This window comes from Phaeoacremonium minimum, assembly GCF_000392275.1.
Source record: "Phaeoacremonium minimum UCRPA7 unplaced genomic scaffold PA7_03_scaffold_509, whole genome shotgun sequence".
Classification (NCBI taxonomy): Eukaryota; Fungi; Ascomycota; class Sordariomycetes; order Togniniales; family Togniniaceae; genus Phaeoacremonium; species Phaeoacremonium minimum.
Genome location: NW_006921411.1, coordinates 213902 through 240131, shown reverse-complemented (window position 1 = coordinate 240131; position 26230 = coordinate 213902). Strand labels below are relative to the sequence as shown.

General features: G+C 51.6%; 5 protein-coding genes across 5 annotated transcripts; 2 read left to right on the top strand and 3 right to left on the bottom strand.

The window, feature by feature from the left end:
- Positions 1 to 3177: 3177 nt before the first annotated feature.
- Positions 3178 to 4979, top strand: UCRPA7_7310 (putative cytochrome p450 protein; the record flags this gene model as incomplete). The annotated part of the gene is made up of 4 exons (XM_007919842.1): positions 3178 to 3483; positions 3548 to 3910; positions 3961 to 4800; positions 4851 to 4979. The coding sequence occupies 4 exons, from the start codon at positions 3178 to 3180 to the stop codon at positions 4977 to 4979; spliced, it is 1638 nt and encodes a 545-aa protein (XP_007918033.1).
- Positions 4980 to 5180: 201 nt separating this feature from the next.
- UCRPA7_7309 (putative ankyrin repeat domain protein) lies at positions 5181 to 5750 on the bottom strand (the record flags this gene model as incomplete). The annotated part of the gene is made up of 1 exon (XM_007919841.1): positions 5181 to 5750. One exon carries the CDS (start codon positions 5748 to 5750, stop codon positions 5181 to 5183), a length of 570 nt encoding a protein of 189 aa, XP_007918032.1.
- A 7605-nt stretch (positions 5751 to 13355) lies between these two features.
- UCRPA7_7308 (putative hsp90 co-chaperone aha1 protein) lies at positions 13356 to 14449 on the bottom strand (the record flags this gene model as incomplete). Its single annotated transcript, XM_007919840.1, has 3 exons — positions 13356 to 13374; positions 13432 to 14087; positions 14144 to 14449. The coding sequence occupies 3 exons, from the start codon at positions 14447 to 14449 to the stop codon at positions 13356 to 13358; spliced, it is 981 nt and encodes a 326-aa protein (XP_007918031.1).
- A 7129-nt stretch (positions 14450 to 21578) lies between these two features.
- UCRPA7_7307 (hypothetical protein) lies at positions 21579 to 23183 on the top strand (the record flags this gene model as incomplete). The annotated part of the gene is made up of 1 exon (XM_007919839.1): positions 21579 to 23183. One exon carries the CDS (start codon positions 21579 to 21581, stop codon positions 23181 to 23183), a length of 1605 nt encoding a protein of 534 aa, XP_007918030.1.
- A 605-nt stretch (positions 23184 to 23788) lies between these two features.
- UCRPA7_7306 (putative ras guanyl-nucleotide exchange factor protein) lies at positions 23789 to 24124 on the bottom strand (the record flags this gene model as incomplete). Its single annotated transcript, XM_007919838.1, has 1 exon — positions 23789 to 24124. The coding sequence occupies one exon, from the start codon at positions 24122 to 24124 to the stop codon at positions 23789 to 23791; it is 336 nt and encodes a 111-aa protein (XP_007918029.1).
- Between the last annotated feature and the right edge of the window lie 2106 nt (positions 24125 to 26230).

Sequence of the window (26230 nt, the reverse complement as noted above, 5' to 3'; positions counted from 1 at the left end):
TCAGTTCAGTAGCCACCAGAGCATTCAATAGAGGGACTTTGGTCTTCTAATATTCATTCCCGACTGTTGTCCATGATTGCTTTCCGTTTTCATACGACGGGTCCGAGATGCGGCATCAAAGTGTTTTACACCAACCCCACCTTCCAAGGGTTCCGGAGCTCCACAGGGTCCTCCAGCAGAAGGTGCCCGGAGCTACCCCGCAAGCCGGGCCCGCCATGCAGGGACGGGACCACCCACGGAATGCGGGCGGGGTGATGCTATCTGGGGGAATGGAGGATCCTCATGGCCTGATCGCCAGGAGGCTGAAGCTGGGATCTGTCATCTGTGAGATCTCACCTGTAGGAACTTGCTCAAAGCAGTGAACCAAGGCTAGGAGGCCAGCCACCTGACACTTAGGAGGCATGTCCATGTACTGTAGGTGGGGAACTCCGAACAACAGTACCTCAAATATTATTGTCCTTACCTTCGTTATACTCTACAAGATCAAAGACGGAGTTGAGAGTCTGATGGCTGTCATATAAAGCTTACCTTTGTGTAGATATTCTGGTCACCCATAGCACATAGTTGGAACAAATAAATCTGGCAAGAGCACTCCTCATACGTCATTACAAACCCAACAGGCAGGAGCAATCGCCTCGCTCTTGTCGTCACATCTTGCAATGGAAGTTCTCGTTCTTCCATCAATTCATTCGCTCCGAATTCAAATCCCATGACCTCCTCACAAGTATATAAACAATGATCTCCTTCAGTTGAGCTCGCTTTGTCAAGAGCACCTCGCTTGCTCCCATTTTGGCTTCCAAGGTTGAATCTTGTCCCGTCATTTACAATCTCCCATGTTTTCGTTGGAAGCATTTGGGATGAGTGACGTGATGTGGAAAAAGCCCAAGCCGCGACGCGATAGAGATGGAGCAAGCTGGTGAGTCCGTCTGACAACTCCCTGAGCACATCCTACCCATGGGACTCGAGGGACGGAAGACAAGTGCAAGCTTGTCTCTCACGTTGCGCCTCACTCAAATGCCGCCAAACCCCCTCAACGATGCCTCTTCACCTGCGGTGAAGCCATCAAACATGTCCTACATTCGATTTCAGAGATGATGTTTACGAGCAAACCAACGGGATTTAGAGGTGCGGCGAGCTACATATTTTAATCAACTGTTTATATTAAAGCACATGGTCGTACAGTACCACCGCAGGGGATCAGAGCGGCAAGGCCACACCTTATATCCCCCCATAGTCCCCTGTCTTAAGCGCTAATGCAGCCAGGTTCTCAAGTCGGATGTTTCCCAGAATCTACGGAGCTTAAAGAAGTTACCGACTCCCAGGAGACACATACCACGTCGCCGCACTCATCGCCTCTCCTGTCGACCTCAAGCTGTCAATTTCAAGTGCCGAACGGGGCCAATTGCAGCGGAAGTGGTCAAGGCAAGTGCTCTCCTAAGCCACACATGTCTCACGCAGTCATGGGGCTTTGATGGACAATATGCCGACTTACGTCGGCATATTCTCTCCTGCCAGCCTGGCCAAATTGAAGATGCCATGCCTACCAACTTTGAAGCAGGGTGAGTCAACAAAAGTGGTCTGCCATCAGACGAACTTTTGCAGAAGGTTCCCAAGGAATGATGAATCCATTCGTGTTATGCTGACTAGAGGCGCGGAATGGCGCGATGAGCCACGCGGAAGTCCGTTGAGGCTTGGGTTAACTTTGGATTATCTATTCACCCGGGACACGGACGATTGGCAACACGCTTCCAACATACGATACCCGTTTGAATGACCCGAAGCTACAATTCCAAGTTTGCCTGCACCAACCTGTGAGGACAATCATCATGAACACTAGTTCAAAGTGCTTCTGACATTTGAGCTGTCCACGGACTAGGATCCAATCCTCGGCTACTTACCCGGGAGTGCTCGGATAATTGATAGCGAATTGGTTCCCATCAGAAGTTGGTGTCACGCTTTTCAAGAGTTTCAATAGTCCAAAGTCACATCCGAGACAGACCTGAACAAGCAAGAGGTCATTGTTAAAGCGTATTTTCTTCCGGGTTCAAGGAGGAACCAGAACTGACTGCGCGCGAGCGATCAATTAGAGTTGCTGCCGCCGGTTGCCCGCAGGCCCATGAAGTCGACTGAGACACACGAAAAGCTTCGCTCGCTACGAGTCTTCCGTCGTGATACCGAATAACCGTATCTTCAAAACCTCTGATTTCGCAGATATCGGCCTTGCCGGCACCGTGGCGGCTTACTGCTTTTGTCCTTTTGGCAGTTTCCGCTACCAGCAATCGAGAACTGTGGCTCTCTAGGTCTCTTGAAGCGGCTGGGAGCCTAGTCTAGCATCCATTGGATGGTGCATCTGCCGAAAATTGTTGGAGGGCGCATTCTCGCCTTTGTGGAGTTAACATCTGCCCCTCCCCCTCACTGACCACCCACCAACTGCCCCACCACTGTGGCACGGCATTGGGAATTTGGGGGCATCGGGGCTGATGACGTGGGGACTGACTTACCGCTAGGATTGCCTCTTCAGGGCCATGTGGACGAATCGTCCCAAAAATGGCGGCGAGTTCCCATAAGATTCTCAACAGTCGGCACCGGGGCGGGAGAACTAGACACCTTATCTTCCCTGGCTCCCTTCCGACCTCCTGGGTTAGGACGGGTAGGCCGCCTGAGTGGATGGCTCGCCAAGAAGACACGGCACAGACTTGCTCCAGCGAGGAAGATCCTGCTGCCGTTGTCAGTGCTCCCCTGGTCAGCATTCTAAGCTGCTACCGGCCGTGCGATGTACCGCTCTTCAGTTCCCAGGGAAGCCCATCTCCGCATCACTCTCAATATCTGAGCCCGTCTCTTGCCAAGAGCCGGGGAATGGCGGGACGGCAAGTCTTTCTATGGCCCGTTGATGTCGTCCAGCGCCGGGAGACAAGACCAATATAGAAACGCAATAAATAATTCCCAGGCCCAGCTGACCCTCATCCTACTCCCTCCTTTCCGTTAGTAAGTCGTGATATTGGTCTGCATCCGACGTCTCATGAAGTGACTACGTTGGCTTCACATGATCATATCTCCTTGACTCGCCATTGACAGCTCAACCTGTTGACCTCTCGTTCCCATTTATCCTTGTTCCCGACGACCTTCGCACATATCTGACTTCTTACCTTTCAACATCTCCGAGCCTCGCAAAATACCATGATTACAGATCAACTATTCCAATTTATACGGCAGCACTGGCTGGGCGTATGCCTGTCACTCGTTGCGGCATGGCTGCTAAGGAACCGGTATCAAAAAGGGCTTAACAAGTATCCTGGCCCCTTCTTGGCATCTCTGACGGATTGGTGGCGCTTCGTTGATGTTTGGGGCCGTCACGCCGAAGACACTTACATCGAGCTTCATAAAAAATATGGTCCGGTAGTACGGATCGGCCCTAACCTACTGTCGTTCGCCGATCCTAAGGCGCTGAAGACAATATACGGTCTCAACAAAGGATATGTCAAGGTATGAACTCTTCCGAAGTCTAAGCCTCTCCGGATTACACTAACGTTCCCCCCTTGCCTCACAGTCCGACTTTTACGTGGTACAGCAGTCTGTCGTGAAGGGACACAGCCTCCAAAGCTTGTTTAGTACAGTCGACAATGACTTCCATCAGCAGTTCCGCCGTTGTGTCAACTCGGCCTTTGCTATGTCGGCACTGGTCCAGTACGAACCCTTCGTTGACAACACGACCAAGTTGTTCCTAAAGCAGACGGAGAAGCTATATGCGAACAACCCAGATGGCTGCGACTTCACTCGCTGGTTGCAATTCTATGCGTTCGATGTCATTGGCGAGATAACGTACAGCCAGAGACATGGATTCATTGAGAAGAATGAGGACATAGATGGGATCGTAGCCTACCTGACGTGGCTTTTCAATTATGTGGCTCCCGTATGTATGTCCTTATTTGATTTCTTTTGAAAATCTCTGACAGTTTACAGGTTGGTCAAATTCCATTGCTCGACAAGCTTATCCTCAAGAACCCGCTGTACCTCAAGCTCGGGGACTGGGGACTCATGGACGTAACATCTCCAGTCGCAGCTTTCGCCCGCACTCGTATGTCTGAACGATTACCGACAATCGACACAGACAAGGGAATCTTGCCGACATCAGAGAAGAAGGGCCAAAGCCCGGATCTGCTCTCCAAATTCTTAGCCGCGCAGGAGGCTCACCCGGACTTCATGACTGACACGCTCGTTCAGACCATGGCCGTGTCAATGGCATTCGCTGGATCTGAGACCACCGCGATTAGTTTGAGCAGCGTCTTCTACTTCCTACTACGAAATCCAAGCGCATTGGCCAAGCTAAGGCAAGAATTAGACGAGGCGGGAAGGAAAGGACTGTTCAGCGACTACGAGACGGGCCTTGTGACGTGGCAGGAGAGCCAGAAGCTAGAGTACCTCGACGCATGCGTCAAGGAAGGATTCAGAATGCATCCTGCGCCAGGACTTCCCATGGAGCGCATTGTTCCGCCACAGGGAGCGGAGATCGACGGCCATTTCATCAAGGGCGGCACACTTGTCGGGTGCAACGCGTGGGTGCTGCACCGAAACCGCGATATATTCGGCGAGGATGTCGACGTCTATCGGCCAGACAGGTGGCTGATTGACGAGAAGATTGCCGCGACGAGTCCGGCGGCGAGGGAGGCGGAGGAGCAGCGCATCAAACAGATGAATGGCACCATGTGTCAGTTTGGGCAGGGGTCGAGGACGTGTATTGGCAAGAACATCAGCTTGTTGGAGATATACAAGGTGGTGCCGAGTCTGCTGAGGCGATTTGAGGTGAGTTTTTCCGCCTAGACAAATGCACGAGAGTATTAACAAGAACACAGATCGACTTTCAGGATCCGTCGAAAGAGTGGCAGACATGCAATGCTTGGTTTGTCAAGCAGTCAAATTTCCAGGCGAGGTTTGCGTTAAGGGATATTCCTAAGCCTGAAAGTGATGTTGCAACAACGTAGGATGATACTTGGTACGGTGGTGATACAATGACCGATTGGGGAAGATACCAGCTAATTTAGCCCTATATTTAAATGTACAAAGTATGACTTAATGCCATCAATGCCATCACCATATTTTCCAACACAGAATCCAGCTTCGACCGACAGAATCCATTGCACCCCTGTGTACGTTGAAACTCGTCATGTGAGCCACAATATATATCAGGCCTTGATGATATCTGCATCACTCTCGAAAGAGAGCAAAGCCATAAAGCGCTCAAACAATTGCGGGCTCATCGTGGGTGCCTTTTCTCGAACTCGGTCCGCCGCCGTCTTCTGCCTCTCATCCTTCGCACCTATATCTGCGCCAGCATCCACCAACTGCTTGACAATGTCGAGTCTTGTCTCCGCTCTTACGTTCTTCTGGAAGTCGACCGCTCCCAGAAGCGGTCGCTTTACTCCTACCGGGTTGGCATGACCCTCGACGTTCGCACCACGGCTAAGCAGCAGGCGAACTGTCCCAGGGAGGCCATTCTCAGCCGCAAGATACAAGGCGCAGCGGCTCAGGCCGCTCTGTGGATTGACTTCTGCGCCGCTGGCTACCAACACCTCTGCTAGGTGAGTATGGTTGCGGACGATTGCCCAGTTGAGCGGCGTCCACTTGATGACGTCGTAGTGATTCACATCGGCGCCGTTGGTCAGAAGAAGATTTGCCGTTGACAGGTGGCCTCCGTTGCAGGCGAGATGCAAGGGGGTGCGTTTCATATTGTTCTCTGCGTTGATATTCATCATTCCTTTTTGAATGATATATTCGACTGTCTTGGGATGCCCCATCGACGACGCTTGGTGTAAGCCTGTGAGCCCAAAACGATCTGGCGTATCGACAGCTCCCTGTTTCTCCAAGGACAGTATGATATCTTGATGACCGTTCCTCATTGCAAGATGTAGAGGGGTCTTGCCGAAGCGGTCGCATTTGTGGACGCAGGCCCCTGCCGCGAGCAAACGGTCGACAACGCTGGTATGGCCGCCGTTGGCAGCAAGGTGCAGAGGTGTCCGGAGGTATCCCCCGGATTGGACATCCACCGAGCTTTTGCACTGAAGCAAGTAATCGACAATTGAGGTGTGGCCACACCGAGCTGCCAAATGCAGAGGAGTCCACACTGACCAAGACATTGTGGCATATGAGTCTGGTTGGATCAAGTGCTTCAAGGTCTCGTCCAAACCAAGCAATGCGGCCAGAAGAGCAGGGTGTAGAACATCAGAGACATAACAGTCGTCACTGAAAGGCGAATTGCTTTGCCACAATCGATCACCCCTCGGAGGGTTGTATGACTTGCACCAGGTGGTCAGTGCCCACTTGACGAGTTCTTTGTTGCCCAGAAAAGACAGGATTTCCTCTCTCAATGAAGCTTCGTGACCGTCGCTGGCATGAATGTGCCAGTATTGGATAGCATAGGCGAGAAAATACTATTGTCCCGCCGAAGCGCCGCCTTTTGATATCGCGAATGCTGCAGAGATGTACCTCAAGCAATCTCGAGCTAGCTCAGTATCCCCATCTAGAACAAGGCGTTCTATTCGAAGTTGGCAGTGCTCATGTCGTGCAAAGTTGGACCATCGGGCTAGCGAGCTGGAAGAGGGCAAGCCATTCTTTCCGACGAGATGTACCGGTTCAAACACAATCATTCCTTTGCTTGCTTTTGAAAGCATGACGTCTGTGAAAATGGCAGGACTAAAGACCTTGTCCTCTCCTCGGTCTAACTGCGTTGCGCCAATTGCGTGGTGCATCTCCTCAAAAGAGAGCGATCGAAGACCATTATAGAGCAAGTTCAGAGCCTTTTTCGTTAGAATCTGTTCGCTCTTGGCAGTTCCTGGCAAAAGTATATCGAAGATATAATCGATCAATGGCCGCAGTCGATTGGGCAATATTGACAGCACAGAGTTCACCTCCTGAGACAGCAGACAATCAGAAAGGATCTCGATATCGATGCTGGGAATGAAGAAGCTGTCACGTTCTCTGTCAGCAGAGTTTTCACGTTTTGTATGCAGGATGCACTAACCCTCCATTTGCCCGAGCCACAAGCGTGTTCCAGATGCTGTCTTTGGAGAAAGCGTCCGGTCTGGAAGTAATGCTGACCAGGTAGCTTCTAAAGCTGTAAGCCCGAGAAACTAAGGTTCTGATTTCGGCCTTGGTCATCCAAAGTGTGAGACTAAGGCTTGGCTGGGGGCAAGGTCGGTTAGGTCCAGTGACATGTGTGAGCAAAAGATGGACCGGAGGACCCCGTCCACGGAAGAGGGATGATTGATGCTCCCGGAACTCGCGAGCGGATGCTTCCAAGATGCCGTCTATGACAACGAAAGTGTGCTTGAAGCACATCGTCGCCAGCTGGAAAGCATCGACGCTCGTGGCTGGAGGTAGCACGCGATTTTGGAGACCTTGAAGGTGTGCTGGGACATGAGTCATCCGAGAGACCAGTTGCTGGGTGAGGACATGAAAGACTTGCTCCATTGGCACTGTCGGGCCCCCTGGAGCAAAGAAGGCAAATGCGATTCCAATGTCTGAGGATGGCAGCTTGACTTCCAGCATCTCGACAAGCATTGATGCAAGAACCGTCTTGCCACTTGCTGAGACACCTTTCAACCAGAAGATGATGTCCTTCTCACTGGCCAACCAGCTAAGGAGCTGATGGTTTGTGAAAAAGGAAAGACCTGTTCCTCTCAAATATCGTGAGAGATTTCCTCTCTGAATGGATCGGACCGGTAGCATCGCGTCCTTGTCCAACTCTGTTGGTGAGATGTAGGCATTGTTGCTGAAGCCATCACAGGTGTCCCGGAAGAAAGCATCCAAGTGAGCGATGAAGCGCAAATTCTCTGTTAAGGGGACAATACGCAGAACACGTTGATATGGTGCCAAGGAACAACGGAAGCTCGCCAGTATTTCCTGCAAATTATTCAAGGTACGAGTTGCAGTTGTGTAAGGGGGTGTTGGCTCTCCTGTCTCTCTGACACATGTTAGAGTCTCGAAGGTTCCTACAAGTTCTTCGACGTGGGGCTTCGCGGCTTTGTAGCCATTGATGAGGGCAGCACCCTGGGCGTTGAGAAGATCAGATGGCGGAATATAGGCGTCCAGTATTTCGTCACAGGAAGTCTTGGTAATTTCAAGCAGCTGGATAATAACTGCGATATGTGCTTGCTGATTCCAGGGCTGGTAGATTTCAGTCAGGCCCTTGATCACCCTGATTGCGTGGGCAATTGGGAGGGTGAATTCATGGTCTCTGTTGTCCGCCATCGTCGCCAAAGCTGCTGGCTATTGCAGCACAAGTTGAAAGATTGTGTTCAGTATCGTGATGTATTTGCCAGCGGGAAAGGAGATACGTCAAGGGTTGAAGAAATATGATGAAAGAGAGGTCGCTAGCAGGAATATGAGTTGGTGAAAGACAATAGAAGGAGGCTTGATTATCGACGAAGTCATGCTGGGTGTCGTGAGAGGGGCCATCTGAGATTTGTCGGTAAAGAAGGAAGGCACAGGAAGGTTGGTAACTTGACACAACGCGACAATTAGCAAGTAAACAATAAAAAGGCGCTGTGGTGAGCAAGATGAATGCCTGATTAAGGCAGAAAGTTATTCACAGTGTTTTGTATATAGAATTGTACATATGATGACATTAGGTTATCTCTCTACCTCTCAAAGTAGAATAAGCTATCGACATTGATGCCTTCAGAAATTCCTTTGCGTTCGTACACAACTGATCAACCCATGGCTATATGGTCCAAATGGGATTCGCAAGTCGATTATGTCTAACTAGCCTGTAGTCTCAATGCTTCCAGAATATCGTCCAGACATTGGCGACTCATCATAGACTGAGCTTGTGCATCCCGAGCCATGTCAACAGCACGCTGCCCTGTTTTCTTACAGCGTGCTTCAACGTTAGCACCAGCCTTCACCAGGGACTCGACGATCTTGACTCTGTCCACACTGGTAGTGGTGACAGCGTACATGAGCGGTGTTCTGGACTTGTCGTCACAAGCTTCGAGGTCTGCACCGTGAGTTATGAGAGTGCTTACTACCTTGGTGTGCCCGTTGAAGATAGCCGCGTGTAAAGGCGTACGATTCTGACGATCTCGAGCGTTCACTTCACCAAACTCCATTATCAGAACAGAAGCTGTAAAGCCATGACAATTCATGCATGCTGCATGTAGTGCTGTCCGCCCATCATTGTCTGCATTGTTGGTAGCACCGTGTCTGACCAGCAGACCAATCGATTTCCAGCTGCCAATCATGGCTACGAAGTTCAACGCGGTATTGCCGTTGCTATCGCGAGCATCGACTGATGACCCAGCCTCAAGCAAGCATCTCATATTGTCATAAATACCACGCTGTGCCGCATAATGTAGGGCTCCTTGACCGCTTTTGTCAAGTGCAGCCAAAGGAACCTTGGCTTGTACGAGATGTCTGATGATCTCAGGGTTATCCTGAACAGCCGCGAAGTGTAGTAGAGGACTGAAATCCGAAAAAGTTCTCAGAGAATCTGCTCCTGTTTGGAGTAAGCTCTCAACTATCTTCGGCAGCCCAAAAAGCGTCGCCAGGTCCAGGGGAGGAAGATTTCCAGCGAGAGGAAGGTGCAGTGGAAGCTTCTTTTGCCAGCCGCGGATGATAGAAGAAGACGAAAGACCACGTTGCCAAGTATCAAAAACCCATGCGATGAGACCTGCATTTCCGAAGAAGGCGTAGATGTCCTCTTTCAACGCAAGTTGGTCTCCGTAGCTAGCATGCTCGTTCCAGAACTGGATGGCATACGGAAGAAATGGGGTGGTTACCGCTGTCTGCGTGACTTTTGCAGTCGAATACGTAAGGGACATGTATCTAAGGCAGGCCTGCGCAGCTCTCGTGTGCCCGTGAGGCAGATACTGTTGGAGTTGTGCTCGAAATTCGGGTTGTGACGTATGGTAAGCAAGGCGAGCAACAGGGTAATTGAAATTGAAAGAGGTCATCGTCGACAAGTGTAGAGGTTCGAACTTAGCCATACCATTTGTCACATGGGCTAGTGCCGAGTCGCGGAAATCGCTGTTCAGGAGATTTCGCTCCTCCTTACTATGACGCAGTACCGCCATCCCTTCTGTCAATTCTTTCTCTGACAGATCCCTTCGACCGTAACACAGCCAGAACATGGCACCCTTTGCTAGTTCTCGTCCACTCGGCGGCTGATCCACTAGAGCGCTCACCAAGAGCTTCTGATAGGCCTTGCCGGCGGTATCTGGCATAGACAAGAGGGCGTCAAGTAGCTCAATGACAGTTGATTTGGTAGAGAGATACTCTAGATTGACAAGAGGCAGCGTGAAACTATGAGAAAGTGTCAACTTGCATGCGACGCCTCAAAGGCCTTGTGTACTGACCTTCTGCTGGCACCTTGTACCAGTTTGTCCAGGATCTTCTCTTTCAGTCCCGGTGTCACCCAACACATTTGGTGTAGATGAGGCTTGCGTTCGATTTCCTGTTGTATTACAGTTGAGACAATATCCTGATCAGGTTGTACCTTTAGCACTGGTGCTGTGTCAAACAGTCCAGGTCGCGGCGCCATGCGAGACGTCAGAAGAATCCAAACAGCCGTATCTTTGAGATGAGAGAGGAACGAATCATTGGTCAGCAGGTTGAGGCCAGCCTTCGTGTCCATTGCATCTAGTATTAGATAGACCCTGTTGAATGCTGACACGACCTTCTTCAGGTCATAACAAAGCTTGAAATCTGCAATACGGGGATTATTGATGTCATTTCGTATCTCTCGTACAAGGTCCCCGACCGTCTGTTCGGCGAGTTGGTGAAGAAGTTGTCGAAGTATCAGCATCGCTGACTGCTCTAGATCTTGTGGTTGCAAGAAGGCACAGGCAATGCCGAATCCTGAAGAGGGGAGTTTGACTTGTAACGCATCAACAATTACAGAAGCAAGCACTGTTTTCCCAGTGCCTTCTGGGCCGACCAACCACAAAACCTTGCTATTCATGCTGCCAATCCAGTCACGCAGCAGACGGCTTTCGAGGATGTGACTACCAGTACCTAGTGCATACTTGTCGAGCGCTTCTGTCTGCCTAGATATGAATGGCATAAGCTCATGGTAGTCTTTCACTTCCAATGCTTTGAATGCATGGTCATCTGGCGGCCAAATATAAAAGATCGCGTCCAGTTGCTGCTTGAATAGGGGATTCTCAACTGTACAGGCGATGGGAAGTTGGAGCGCGCGAGTGCATGGCTTCGAGAGGCATGTTATCAATTCGAGGATATCTTCCAGGCGAAGAATGACGAACTGTGACAATGAGTGAGGGTTTTTGGGGTCCTGTATGTGGGAATCAGGAGGGAACAAGGTAACTGTCAGCTTGATGTCGCGGAGCTCCTTGAAGAATGGTGCCATGGCTCTGAGCCCATTTTTGCAGTTTTTCAGCTGGGTTGGTGTGAGTCTGAGTGGGTTGTATGCATTGTGCATACATGTGAGCAGCTTGTGAGTATTCCTGAGGAGCACTTTGTGGGAATCGCTCTGATGATCCCACGCGTCAAAGAAGGTGATAAGATCCTCACACACTGCGGCTGCCCGCTCAATGAGATGGTCGTCAATCTCTTGAAGGCCGGCCATGGTTGATAGCGGGATGGGCTTCAGAATTTGAAACCCTGGATGTTGCAGATGATGAATGAAAGGTCGCAAGAAGGGCTCGATTTTGCGTCAGCAGAAAGAAAGACAAAAGCTGTGACCAGGAATAGAAGCAGGTTGATGTATGGCGTCTAAAGAACAAGAAGATAGAGCTTCCGGACAAAAAGGAAAAGGATGAGTGACGATAATTTCAAGATGAATCTGCAGGTCTAAAGGTCGGAAAGTGGTTGGTATGTGATGGAGAGGGATTCGTTGACGACGACAGGAAGCTGGGGAAAGCACGTGAGGGTAGTTATCTCAGACTGGATGTCGAAACGCGTTAACAAGAAGCAACCGCGCCCGAAAAAGACAAACACAGTGAGTAGGTAGCGTGTCAATTTTAAACAAAATGACAATAGCTTGTTGTGGTGACTGAGTTTACTAAGGCCGAGGCTCTTTCCGGGTCAGTGTATGAGCATAGTGCCAACCTTCGCCTCTCATGTCCTCCCTGACCTTGTAATTCTCTTCCGCAATTCTCAAAACATCAAAATCCACCTCGACAATGCTCATCGCATCCTCCTCTATTCCAAGTGTTCCCATTCCTCCAATGATTGGCATCGTCACCTGGCTGAGCCCTCCAGTATTGCAAAATGCAACACAGCATGTATTCTCGAATGCTCGAGAGACTGTCGTCGAGTTCAGGAACACCTTCTCGCTATCGGGATTTAGGGCAAGTCCCTGCGGATCGACATCTGTCAAATGCCAGTAGCTTGGGATGACAATTAGTTGTGCTCCATCGGCAATAAGCTCTCGGAATGCCTCAGGAAACGCCAGATCCCAGCACACAAGCATGCCTGCGCGTACTCCCAACGGCGTATCGAACGCTGTATGTGGATCATGCTTCGATGATGTCAGATGTGGTCGTTCGGGATGCCATAAATTCTTCTTCTGATAGGACCCGGCTATATCTCCTGAGCCGGCAGAGATGAAGAACGCCATGTTCCGGAGCTCCTTTTCGCCATCATTTGGAGCATGAGGGCCGGCAGGATGAGCGGTGCAGATGGTGCCAGGCACGATATTGATGTTCAGCTCACGAGCAAGAGCTTGATACCGCGGCAGATAGGACTCTGACTCTGCACTTGAGGCGACGAAATCCGGATGCTCGGGTACCCAGGAAGTCAAGTGGTATTCCGGAAGTACGGCGAGATGACACCCTTGCGCCGCTGCGGACCGGATCGATGCTTCGGCCTTGGCGAAGTTTTCGGCCGGAGCCACAGGCTATGAAGAGCAATGAGTACTTGGAATCAACTTTTCTGATTGACTTGAATCATGACAGGTCGAAACAACAATTGGAACTGCAGACGAGAAGAGAAAAGGACACTTGCAATTGACCTTCAAACTGCACAAATGGTAGAGGAGGTTGACATTGTGAAAGAAGGGATCGCAAGGATGCAGTACGACTCACCTTGGGCTGCATTTGAATAAGCGCAAATTTGTATACCTGAGCCATCTTGGCGATTTGCTAGATCAAAGTTGAGGGTTCAATCATTGAAGACAAATGAGCAGTAAGTTAGGTTGTTGTTATCAGTCATCGAAATCGGGCTTGCGGCTTAAAACTGATGGGAGATGCACCTTAGTTCAATTGATTGCTAAATTGGCGGGGTCAGGCCGGTCTACTGACCCTCCTATCTTTGTCAAGCAAACAGTCACAGCATGGCAAGTAGCAATTGGTTTGAAATTTTTTACTCATTGTCATTAGCTCATAGGTTGCAATACATGTCTACTACAAGATGGTTCCGAAACTGTCTAAGATGTCAGCAACGATGCAAGAAATTAGTAGAGTTGAATCGAATGCTTACCCAAAAGTCTTCTTGATGCTCCGGACGTAGTATTCTCCCCAGTTTTGCTTTGTCACCTCTTCCTGTCCGATGGGCACGCCGCTCCAATTGACGCGCATCGATGTAACGCTGTCAACATCGTTCTGGTCAAACTCGATTTCCAGCCTCGAGTAGTGATCAGCGGGCCATTGTGCCAATCTCCAACTCTGCACAATTTTTGTGGGCTCCTCCAACTCCAAGTACTCTCCAACAACGTTACCGCCAAACAGCTCGAACTTGCCGCCCTTCTTCGCGCCCTCAAACACCTTGGGAGGGGCTCTTGTGAAGGCGGCTAGTCGCTGCGGGTCGGTGAAGGTCTGGTAGAGCTCGGCCGCGGTTGTCCTGAACTCCTCGGTATCTGTGACAGTGGTTGTATTTACAACCTTGCCACTACTGCTCTGCGAGCTTGTCACTGGCGCAGTGGATTTTGGAGCAGCCGCCTGAGGATGGTACTTCGGGGTGCTGAAGCCGCTCGAAGGGTTAGAGCCAGGGGCGTGCTGGATATCTTTGCCGTGCTCGGCAATCAGAGCCGGAGACAGCTTGAGGAACTCCTTTCGGAGCTGGGGAGTGAGCTTAGACCGAACCAGGTCCTTGACTGGCTGCTTCTCCTTTGACTCAGAGTAGATGTCGATGTCAAACTGCAGATTGTGTGAGCATGCTTGATGACGCAGAGAGCCTGGAGAGACTAACGTACCACAAACTCGTCCTCTTCGGTGTCGTGGGCAACCTCGGGCACGGTAATAGTGCCCGAAACATCATCCTCATCGGATGTAGAGCCACTGTATTCTAGCACCAGCTTGACGTCGAAGATGGTGATGACCTTGCCCTTGCGCTGGCTGACGTCCACATCGCCGTCCATGCTGATGACCTTGCTAATCTTTGCCTTGACACCGCCATCCTCTACCTCCAGCTTGGACAGGTTCTCCTCGAACCACTGCTTGGCCCAGGCCGAAACATCCTTGTTGACCCAATGCCAGTTATTGGGGTTGTGCAGGACCATCTTGAGATGTGTGGGTGGGGTTAGAGGATCAGGCTGGTCGACCGAACAGATCTGTGACCTCGCAATGTCAGCGCAAACTGCTCTTGCGAAGAGGCTAAAGTGACAGATAACAGGAGAAGTAGTATGTCAATCAGAGACGGTCATATAGACCTGCAGCGTTTGTCATCAAAGGAGAGAGTACAAAAAACCCTATGACTGGTGCCAGCTGGGGTATCATCAGGACAGCTAGACGAAGCAAATGCAACAGAGAGCACGGGAAATGAGAGGACAAGATCTCACCTGATACTGGCGATTGAATTCAACACTGTGAATGAACGATTAGGAACTGGCGGGCGGGTAGTGGTGGTGAGGAGACCAGACCAGGTGGTAAGGAGCGGGCGGCTGGACGTTGCAGGCAGGATATGAAGGTCGGGAAGAGAAGCTTAAAAAGAAGGCCGTAGAAATCCTGAGAGATTCTATGAGTGGTGCCGCTAAAAAATCGGTCAAAGCCACAGCCCGTCAGCCTCGTCAGGCCCCCACCCTGCAAGGGGTCCCGCCCCACCCACAACTTCTTCAGCCTTGCGATGCTGATCGCGACTTCTACAATCTTTCTTCCTCCTCGATCAAGCGCTAACACATCCTCTGACGCCTGCATCATGGAATATTTTACCCTGGAGCCGTGAATACAGAGTTTGCATCCCATTGAGGTTCAGGGCGGCATTTGGTCCGCTTGCTCTAGACCTGGCATTGTCTTTCCAATCGCAAGAATCGGGGAACATGGAGTAAAAGACTAGCCCAACTGCCTTTCTGCGCGCTGTCCTCAAGATGATTGATCAGTACTCCATCAACTGCGCCGGCTATTGAACAGAAGCGTTATTCAAATATTCATTATGCAGAAGACCTACGCAATGAATATACGGACATCGTGGGTGTTCCTAACGATGACCAACGTCGAAGACGAACAGGGACAATCTCTACACCAATAGCTCTCCGACAAGCTCGTTACAGCACGAAAAGTGGCATGACTTTGGAGCTGCTCTTTTCGAGCACTACAAGTTATGACGCAACACTTCAAGATTACTGGTCGTTCAGCATTTGACAAGGGGTCCTATTCTATATCGTAGTGATCTCGGTCAAAGCACAAAGGGAATGGCACTGAATTGTACCGAAACCCTGCATCTGTTTAGCTCAGAGACACGTAGCCGGCTCCAAGGCTCGTGGGTTCCCCTGGTCTACTAAAGAGCAGGTTGCTCTGGCGAAAGACTGTCTTTTGTCCATGCTGCCCGTTTCCAGTATCAAATTGGCTCGGTCTCCCAAGAAAAAGAGGTGTCATGTATCGACACTTTCTCCTCAGGCCCGAGCTGTAACAGTCTGGTACTGGACACACATGATCTTGGTTGGCTGTGGAGGACAAAACATCTCGCAATGGGAGTGATGATGTCTAAAACTGGCACAATGAGGTTGGCTCTTCGATGTGACTGTGAGAACGGACTTTGCTTGCATTCCGCCGGCAGCCTAGCGGACTGCTCATTCGATGTTATCTTAACCAGCATGCTCTGTGGAGTCGAGATGCAACGAAACGACGAGGTACAGCGGCTAAGTTTGACGCCGAATGTCATTCTGCAATCCTGCAAATCTGTGCAAGTGTGCAGAGCGGAGCATCTCCTTACCAGAAAGGCCGTGGTGCCGGATCTCTAGGTTGGTCGACAATCTTAGGAACCCTATTTTTGCTACGGCTTGTGAAGCAAGTGCTCGCATTGGCTGTAGGCAGTGGACAACCCACGAAGGGAAAGTTTGCCTGGGGTGGGTTCTATATAAAGAACACGCCGAACTACAGGTCCCACATCACCACACACTGTCGCCAAACGCCACTTATCCATAAGCTCGGTTTATCCCGGAAAGTTATCACAGTCACATCTGCATGCCAAGAGGGTTGGCAGATCTATCATAGCAGCCTCATGTCAACCCTTCGTGTGGACGTTCTCGGCCTTCTACATCTAATGTCTAGACATAGGCATAGTGTCAGAGAGTAGCCGCCAGGCCAGAGACTGATGGAAATCACATGCCGCTTCTATCACAATCCACAAAAGCTTGCGCTATTTTTGACCACGAAGCATGTCTGGTGAAAGAGAAAAGGCACAATCGTTGTTACCAGCCCAGCAGGTGACGCGCCGAGTGGCTTTCTCACCAAGTCGGAATATGGGAACATGATGCTCCTAAAGAGAGAGATTTTTTTCCTTGATGAACTTACCAGCTCAGAAAAAAACGCCCGCGAGGGCCAAGACAGTTTGTGAGAAGCCTTGTCATGTAATACATGGACTCCTCTCAGAGTTTAGCCGCACATGAGACTACGAGACAACCTATACCCTTACAGGATTGAAAAGAATGTCTCCAAGTCAATATCCATGGTCTTTGAGGCATTTACTATTTGACAAGATCTTTTGCTTGTAAAGCGTTCCCTGCGCGTTGGTCACAAGCTTGAAGCTAGGGTTGGGTGGTGCGATGGAGCTTACCCCTGTCTAGACCACGTTGCTCAGCAGGCCTGTTAGGAGGCCCAACGGATAACGTAAGTCCCAGTGTGTTGGGACGAACCAGAGAGGCAATGATATTTTTAGTGAAGGAGAGCTCAGTCTCCATGAACCAATCTTCCCCCGATAGACAGGGCAGTGGGTCATGGAGGGATGCCCCTTATCATCCGGCGCCTGATGGTGCCTCAATGCAAACCATTTCGCCGAGATCTGACTGGGGATACCCGTGGAATTTTGTGATTGTGATGAAAGAGGCTGCTTGGGCTTTTTTGAGAGAGCGAAATAGACGATCGCAAGCGCGGTGACCAGAGGAAGAGCCAACACTGACCACTTCTATTAATATCCCAGCCCATCGCTGACGAGAAGCCACCGACGCCCTGAAAATGTGGGGAACGGCAAGATGGAGCTTGCAGGCGGAAACGATGCGATCCGGCACCCGTGAACTGCTTTGGTAACGGTCAAGTTGCACTGCGAGGTAAACGGAAGCTCAAACATGTCGTATCAAGCTGGAAAACAAGGCTGGTGGCCGCGGCCTTGACAGCTCCCGTTGCGTAGCTCTTCCAAATGATGTTTCAGGAGGTCTCGATTGAGGCGAGCGACATATGAGCTGCAATAAGCTTGATCCTAAGACAGTGTTGTCCTACTTGTTCGAAGCACTCAATACCCCACATCGCTATTTCTAGATCTAGTCCAACGTTCACGCTGCCTAGATCTGGCATTGATATTGATACTGCATTCTTCGGTCCGTTCACGATTTACCCGTGACGACGATCAACATCAACGGAACACAACCAACCAGCCAGGATAGCGGTCTTAGCAGGACTAGTAAGGATGTGGGGGAGCTTGTTCTGTAGCTACGCTTTTCACAGGGTTTGGACACCATTTCGCCCTACGCCCACGCATGAGCCGCGAGGAGGCGTTTCACCATTCACCGCTGTCCCTGCTTCACAGATCTTTCCAACGTCCACCGGTGGGATGTAGAGGTTGGTGAGACCAAGAAGCTATCAGCTGATTTTGCGCTCTTCCCTTGTACTTGGCAGCCTTCTAGGCACGCTGGGCTACCATCGACACCGATCCACCGCGGGGGATTGAGTACACAAGGAGAAGGCCGCTATGCTTGTGCGGGATTAGGCCTCCTACAATTCTGTGAGGCCATTCGCTACTGCAGGGAGTGCCCGGCTGATGTGCTCAACAGCCGAATCACGTCTCTCGTGGCAGCAGGGCCCTTTAAGCGCCAGCACGCCACTTCACAAGATTCACACGGAATCAGCGAATCAGAGGGCGGCATCCGCTCAGTCACACATCCAAGAATAGATTGGGTAATCCACTTTGTCGGCCGCACACCAATGACTGCCTCGATAACGCCCCTCACACCTCTCTTTTGCTGCCCTTTCTGGAATCCATTCCCTAGAGTGAGTGAGTGTTGAGCCTGGGCTTGGCTCCCAGGCCGCTTGGACTTCCTCACGGAGATGCCATATTCTTCGTTCGCTTTGGCAGCTCTTCCGGCTGAAGCAGGCAATTTGGTAGCAGCAGCACTTGGGCCATATGACCCATGCCGGGTGCCGAACTTTCAAGTCCTGGCGATCCGAGACCGCTGGGATAGACACGCATTGAATGTCGTGGTGGCGTTCTTTAGATGCATGCAAGTTGAGGTACCATCGCAGGCTCTGGCTTTTTGAAGATAAGTGCCTCGTCCTCGGTACTTATCTGACAACCTCTATCGCTCCGACCGTGACCGTGCCTCTGCGTGCCCCGGAACTGCAATGCCTGTCATTCAGTACATTAGCTTCTTATGCCTTGACTGCTCTGTTCCCTGAGTGGCCGGAGAGATAAGTCGTCGATCAGAGAGCCCTGCACTCAGCAAGACTCCTCGGAGGCGACAGGTGCATCTTGCAATCTAGCACCTACATTAGACCCGTTCTTGAGCATTCGGCGGACTGCCATATTGCTTGTTCACACACAAAGTCACAGCCGGAGCAGGTCCCCCTCCGAGCGAAACGGCCCTGGGCGAGCAGACCAGGCCAGGCCTGTAAACGGGAGGCCGGATCCCGCACTTCATGCAGGTCGAGATTGAGGTGTACTGAAGTACCTCTTCAAGTCTAGCTGGCTGGCCAAGACCGGGATTGTCGTCGTATCGGCCTGGTCACCCCATCTTTTTATCTTTTGCATCTGCCCGCCCTTTTCCTCGCACCACCGCCGCGTCTCCTATTTGTTCGACCTCCCTACACATCGAATCAGCCGCGGTCGTGCAGCAGGTTTGGTCTCAACCTCACCTTGGCTGGCTGATATCGGAAGATCGCAATCGGGAGACCACGTCTGTCTTGTGTCATGGCCTGGATTGCATAGAGGTCTCATCCGGGGCTTTCTCAAGGACAAAGGGCAGCCAGCGCAGGGCTCTGTCTCACAGGCTTTGCGTGGGGCTTGGGTTGACCTCTCTGCCCCGCCTCCGCAGTTCAACCTTCGTGAGAAACCGATCGAGCCCAATTCGAACAACGTCTGTTCGATACTCGATAGACCTAGTTTGGAGTCGGCGAATCGGTCCTCGTTTTGTCGAGAATGAGTTCCGCTCGAGATCCGACCTCGCGACTTCGCGCAGGACTCAACCCTCTACTTACAACTTCTCTCGGCGTGTACCCGCCTCAGACAAATACACCATTGTCTGCGGTGTCATACACCTCCCATAATGCCTTCTCCTCTGCTCAAACACCGGTGAGCGCAGTCCAACCGTACAACCCGCAGGAATGGATCTCGTCACCAATTGCTGGCCCACAGCGCGGCCATGGGCTATCGCCGGATTCACAAGGTACCTAACTCACACATGGTATGGGCTTTCGCTGTATAATAGCTAATATCCAGAAGCATCACCGCCGCCGCCTCCTCCATACTCACCTCCTCGGAGTCAACGGCCTATCAGCATGAGCTTTGAATCCCCTGGTGCCAATATTTCAGCAGCCAGGGCTCCTCCACCGAACCCTCACCGTCCTTCTCCAGAGCCAAGTGCCAACACCTCATTCCCGCCCCCTCCAAATGCCCATGGCAGAGGTGCTTCCCGTGAACGCCGCTTCGGTCTACCCATAGGTAGGAGAAGAGATCCGGAACAGGCCGTCACGCCTCCAGATACGCACCCGGCGCCTGCTTTCCATGCGCCGTCCGCTATTACATCGTCTCGCCCACAACACCCAGGCCCGCTCACCATCCAGATCCCTCATCCAATTCCACAGAGGACAGGAAGCGACTCTTCCCAGGGACTTCCGCCAGGCGCTCGAAGAGCTGCATCCACCGGTGCTCTTGACACGCCAACGTCGGCTCGGTCACGATCTGCATCGCAGAGCAGATGGGGACCGGGAATGCCATTCCCACCTCCTCCACCAGGTCCTCCACCAAGTGCTTCACGCTCCCAGAGCGTCAACAGGCCTAGCACCAGCGAGCCCGTTGCATCACCGCCAACACGAAGGCCGCCTCCTAGCGGTGTTGCTGCCCTGGGTCCTGTTCCACCAACTCCCGCTGACTGGGTAGATACTGATTCGTCTAATAATCGGACTCCACGAGGACAATCATCCCCAGATGGCCACTCACACGCAGAAACGTCCAGTGTCGATAGTGCAGGTGCTTTACCAGAATCTGCAACCTCCGGTGAAAGCCCATCTGGTAATCTCGCCAGAACAAATGCGGTGAGGGGAGAAAAGACTTTGCGTGAGAGGCGTACGGAGAGCAGGACGAGGGCATCACGGCTTTCGATCGATGCATCCATGGCCTCTTCTGATGCTCAGCCGCTGTCTAATATTGTGATTCCATCGGCGTCCACAGGATTGACTAGAAGGTTGACAATCACCAAATCAACCCCGAGAAGTGCTGGCAGACAAGACAATACCCCCCACACTGGCGATGTTGCTGTTCAGGACAGCCAGCATGACTCTCGAGGATCAACACCTAGACCACTGGGTTCGGCCCAAACTCACCAAAATGCTGAATCCCCCACTCCTCCCTTTTCACCTTACCCACACAAGACTCATCCTGTAAACGACGGCCCAAGTCACACATCAATAGCACCCAAGGCACTTCCTACCCCACCACCACAGACCCGGTCTGCCTCCAGCTCGCAGACAAGACTGGAGCTGGAAGCAATAATACCTACTCCACACTCACCAAGGCAGGTGACGAAGGAGGCTGTCGTGAAGCAGACAGCTGAACAATTTTCCCGCGGCACAATTGATCGGTTCAGACACTTTGCTCAGAAGGAGGCTCTCGCGAACACCGATGCGGAGAGAGTTCGACTCTTTGCCGAGTTCATTGTCAGCGAGTCACGCGTTAGGCGGGAGAGATATTCATCGGCCATCGGAGCAATGGGGTCTGAAATTTTCGACTTAACTCGCGATCTCTTCCGACCCATGGTCAATAGGCGGGAGTCAAATGCCTCACAAGCAAGCGAATGGACTCCCCAGTCCTCAGAGCCACGATCTCACCGCGGCTCGATGGGATCTGTGTCCCGTGGTGAGCCCTCTGGACAATCGAATTCTGCTCCATCATCGGCAAATATACCCCTCTCGCCAGCTGGCGGCCCACCCAACAACATCAATTGGAACAATAACAACTTCCATCCATCGCTTTCGCCTATATTGAGTATGAGTGTGAGCGAGAACCACGATGAAGGGGATTCCCGAGGACGACCTGCGAGTCGGTGGTGGGAGTCAGATTCTATTGGAGAGGGATCAAGCAGGCTGGAGAGGACGAAGCGAGAGTCCAAGTACATGGGAGTTCCGAAAGAGGCTCGTGAGGCACTGCAATGGATTGACGATGCAGAAGATGTCCCAGGCAGTAGTAAACGAAACTCCTCGAACGAGTATCCTCCGGAAAAGCAGGGCTGGCATGATCAGCAGGAACAGGTCGTTACGCCGCAGCCGTTGCGCAACTCCTTGCACATGGCGCTTTCGAATCCGAACACCCCGAATCCGGCTCATCTTGACGTGTCGAGGCTGGTTACGCTTCCTCCACCGTATCCTCGCCATCACCCTGCTGTGAACAACAATCATCCCGAACTCACGGCGATCCGCACTTCTGTGCGTACTATCAGCGATCTGTCCGAGGTCGATGCCACAAAGTCGCGGTTTGCCCGTGAGAGCAAGGCAATGCGTGATGAGGCAGCCGATGCAGCAACCAAGCGGCGACAAGCACTCCGTGCCAATCTCTCGCAGGAAATTAGCGTAGGAAACATGACATACGCCGAAGCCGGGGCTATCGAAGCCGACTCGAACGAAGCCGAGAACGCAAGCCTCAAGGATCTTGAGAAGAAGGATTTCGAACGTTTCCAATCGGCCGTAGTCATGCCGCTGAACGAGCTGCTGACAGCTCGCATTACAAAGGCTACGGCCCTATTTGATGAGCTGCGTGGAAGGCTGTTCGTGGAAACGCGCGAGCCGAACCCGAACATGCCACAAGAGGAGGGAGATGAGCAGCCCGAGCTTCTCGAGAAGCTCACTCTTTTGAAATGGATCTTCGAGGCGCGCGAGATGCTCCACCGGGCCATATACGACCTCCTCTCAGATCGGAACGATCGATATCGCGACGTAATCGTCATCCCTTACCGTCTGGCGGGCAATGACGAGAAAGTCGCAGAGGCAACAGCATTTTTCACCGATGATGCAAAGACACGAGCATTGGCCTTCTCCCAGGACGTTTTCCGGCGCACCCAGGAGTTCCGCGATGTTGTCGAGGAGAACGCCATGCGTGGAGTGGAGGTGCAGCTTTCTGCGTTCTGGGACATCGCCCCGCCCCTGAAGCGGCTACTTGACAAGATCCCTCTCGACCTGGAGGGTTTCCGCATCCAGATTCCACACGCAGAACTTCTCGAAAACCCGAGCTACCACGAGCACCCTCTTCAGTACCTGTTCAGCTTGCTTCTCCATACTGAGAAGAGCACATATCAGTTTATCGAGTCTCAGACCAATCTCTTGTGCCTGCTTCACGAGGTCAAAGAGGCGGTGGTTAGCTGCAAGGCGCGAGTAATGGAGTGCGACGGCCGTGACGCCCGACAGGTCGAGCAGATGAAGGCCGAGGAGGGCCGGCGACTGACAGATGACCTCAAGGAAAAGGTGCGCGTGGTGCAAGACCAGTGGCATAGCGCGCTGGGCGAGACAATTGGCGGCGTCAAAGAAAGAGCCGGGGAGTGGCTGCTCGAGACTGGTGGGTGGGATGAGAGTCTCGAGGATCGCGGCGTGGGATCTCTTTGAGACTTTTCCGCGTAGATTTGACGAAGAGCTAGACTTAGAGAGAAGGAGAGGGCGAGAAGCAGGCGGAAGAGAAGAGGAGGATGCATTTGCGAGTGTTTCTTGATACCCATAATGCATGATGCACAGCCCGGCTCGCTTGAGTGGACCGATTTCCTGGATATGAACTGCAATGGAGTGAGTGCGCTGGATTTGGACATGGATCTGATTCTATAGTATATATTTTGTACAGGTTGCGTAGAGCAACGTGTCGATGTGACAAATTAGATGAGTAGCTCCTCGAGGAACCTTTTCATTGAACCATATGTTCAAACACCCCCATAATTCCCATAGCAGTTTCTTTGCGCCGTTGAGTGATTTGTGTCCGTGGTATCCCAAGAGAATGGCTGGTGCTGTGTGCGGTCTTGCATCGTTACATGGCCACGAATATCGCTCTCGATTGGCCCAGGGCCATCCTACTGACCCTTTCAGTCATCCTCGATCTATGAGTCGATTGTCAGAGGCAAGTCGTCATGACCACTTGTCACAGCACACAGGCAGTGTGCGCTTCGTCTCCCATCATGGTATTAATCTGATTGTATGTGGCGTTCCCAGCCCTCGCGAATGGCTCATTTTTTGCCTTCGTTCTCGAACTCGACAGGCAAATCCATGCCCACCCTCCTCGCCGTCAGGCGCACACGCTCCTCCTCGTCCATCCCCATGCCGGGGTTGTAGCGTTCGACCAGTGTGACATATGTCCTCTGTGCGCGCACGTATGCCAGATACTGCTCGGCTTGGGCTGCTGCTGTTGCGCTGTCGGTGGCTATCGGCGCAGACCGGTCGAAGTGCTCGCGCAGGCGTTCGTGGAGCGGCGAGCGCGGTGTGGCGAGGATGGGCCGCGGAGGAAGCTCCCGCAGGAGCGACCGGTACAGAGAGCGCAGCTTCGTGGGCGTTGCTGTCGCCATTGGAGCGGTGGTGACAATTTGTACGAAGCTTCAAGGACTGACTACTTACGTAGACGAGCTACCCGTGATTTAGTTCTCTCGTAGGTGATCGATGTGGACGGCTCGCTGCTGGCACTACCATTTTTCTTCGCAGGGGTTCAACCTGTCTTATCGATAAGCCGCCTGGACAGGTCCACTCCACCTCATCAGTCGAGCTTTTTTCTGCCGCCGTCTTGCTCCTCTAACCTCCTCAGGTTTTTGCAAGCAAACAACAATGTTTGCTTGTCTGATGCCAGAGCCTCCAGCTGGGTGAATATGCCGTCTATCGCACACATGATGATTGATAATTGCACACAATTCTACGAAGTGGCCGGTGTCAACCTTTTTCCGGTCCGCGCTATCCACCCCGTAGTGAGTATTTCTGTCTTCGCAGCTCGGAAATTTTTTTCGAGCTCCCTCTTCTTCCACAGCAGCCAACATCACAAACCACCCCAGTCCAAGTCATACCAGTAAGTCGCTACCTTCTCATTTCTCTGCTACTTCCCTTGCATGATTCAATCTCCTCTACTATTCGCAGTTTCCACGCAAGCCGTCACTCGAGCCTTTGAGACGCGCGATGAGCGATCAATTCCTTCCTTTGGATGTATGACCTTATTTAGGGTATTACCTACTACTGGTGCTATCATGTCTTGAGTTGGACTTTGTGCTAACTGTTCTCGAGGCAGACTGTCACGCGAGAATCATTTCCTTTTGCCCGCTTAGCGCTTTCCACGAAGCCCTAGGGGGCTTTGTCAACGAGAGGGTTGGCCCTGGTACCCTATGTGTATACAGATAGCTCTCAATACAAATGGCATATTACACGTTAGATGTTTGTCCTATTGCTTGCAGACAATAGTGGTCATATAATGGCGGTACCGAGTGATTCATCAACCGAGACCGTGGTCCCTTTAGCTCAAGGAGCTGTTCTGATATGCAACCACTGCTCCTTGTGCTGCTTGGCAGTGCTGTATAACTTTCTAGACAACACATGGGCTGAAAGTCTCCGGACAGCACTTTTTACAACAAAGCAATTCATCACAGCGATCTCCATATCTACGCATCCTTGCTGTTCAGACCCCAAGTCTACTCAGGAATTAGCCACGCAGTAATCTAGGCACTAAATCAAGTAGACTCGGCTAGATTGGTAGACATTGCAACGCAACCTGTCTAGAGCAACCGATCAAGCTGTCTTGTGTTTTTCAAAGAACGGATGACTCCTGATTGTGACTCGCGAATATGTTGGTGAACACTAACAGAGACCTTCATCATCAGCTTTCTTGAATATATAAGGCTATCAATGTCGCGATTTGAGGGATGTTAGCTCTTCTGGCTATCTTCAGGAATTCACCCCTTGGCAATCAAAGTAGCTCCCCACCAGTGCTATATCACTAATCATCGTCTGGAGTACCGTATCGCTTGGTCAAGCCATGGTGAAACAATGTTCTTCCTGCCGCAAATGGCTGGCAGACTTTGAAACCTGCTCGTGTGCCGGCCAAGGCGCATCCAACAACCCCAACTCCAACACACAGAACACAAACTCTAGTGATCAAGACGTCTATGTGAGGATGAATCAGTGCAGTAAATGCAGGACAGTGCTTACCCTATCAGAGGACACGTGCAAATGCGGAGGCGCGGTGAATCAACTTTTGGTCAAGGTTCACCCCGATGCATACAAAAAAGGTGATAATGGTGCTGATAGACGCTCAGGAGTTCAGGGAGGTTCCTCAGCTTGGTAGTTTGACGTGGAGGACTTAGCCATACATGGTACCTGAGATAGCACCTGGTTGCCCATTATGTCGCGAAGACCAGGATGTAGATTGGGATACATTGGTGAGTCAATAAACAGCGTGATAGGTTGCGTGTAGGCCTGTTACAGGAACAAGTGCCAAGTTTCTTGGGTTTCTTATTTCGGAATGAACGTGGCCAAAGGCAGTAGACTCAACTGTATAATAGATCATAACCTCTGAGACGCATTGCAACTTCACATTGCATGTTTCAAGTATTACAAATGTTCAATCTCAGAACACATTTCTTAGCAAACCTAAGCCCATCCCACATGCGATGGTAATGAGTTGGGGGAGCAGGGTC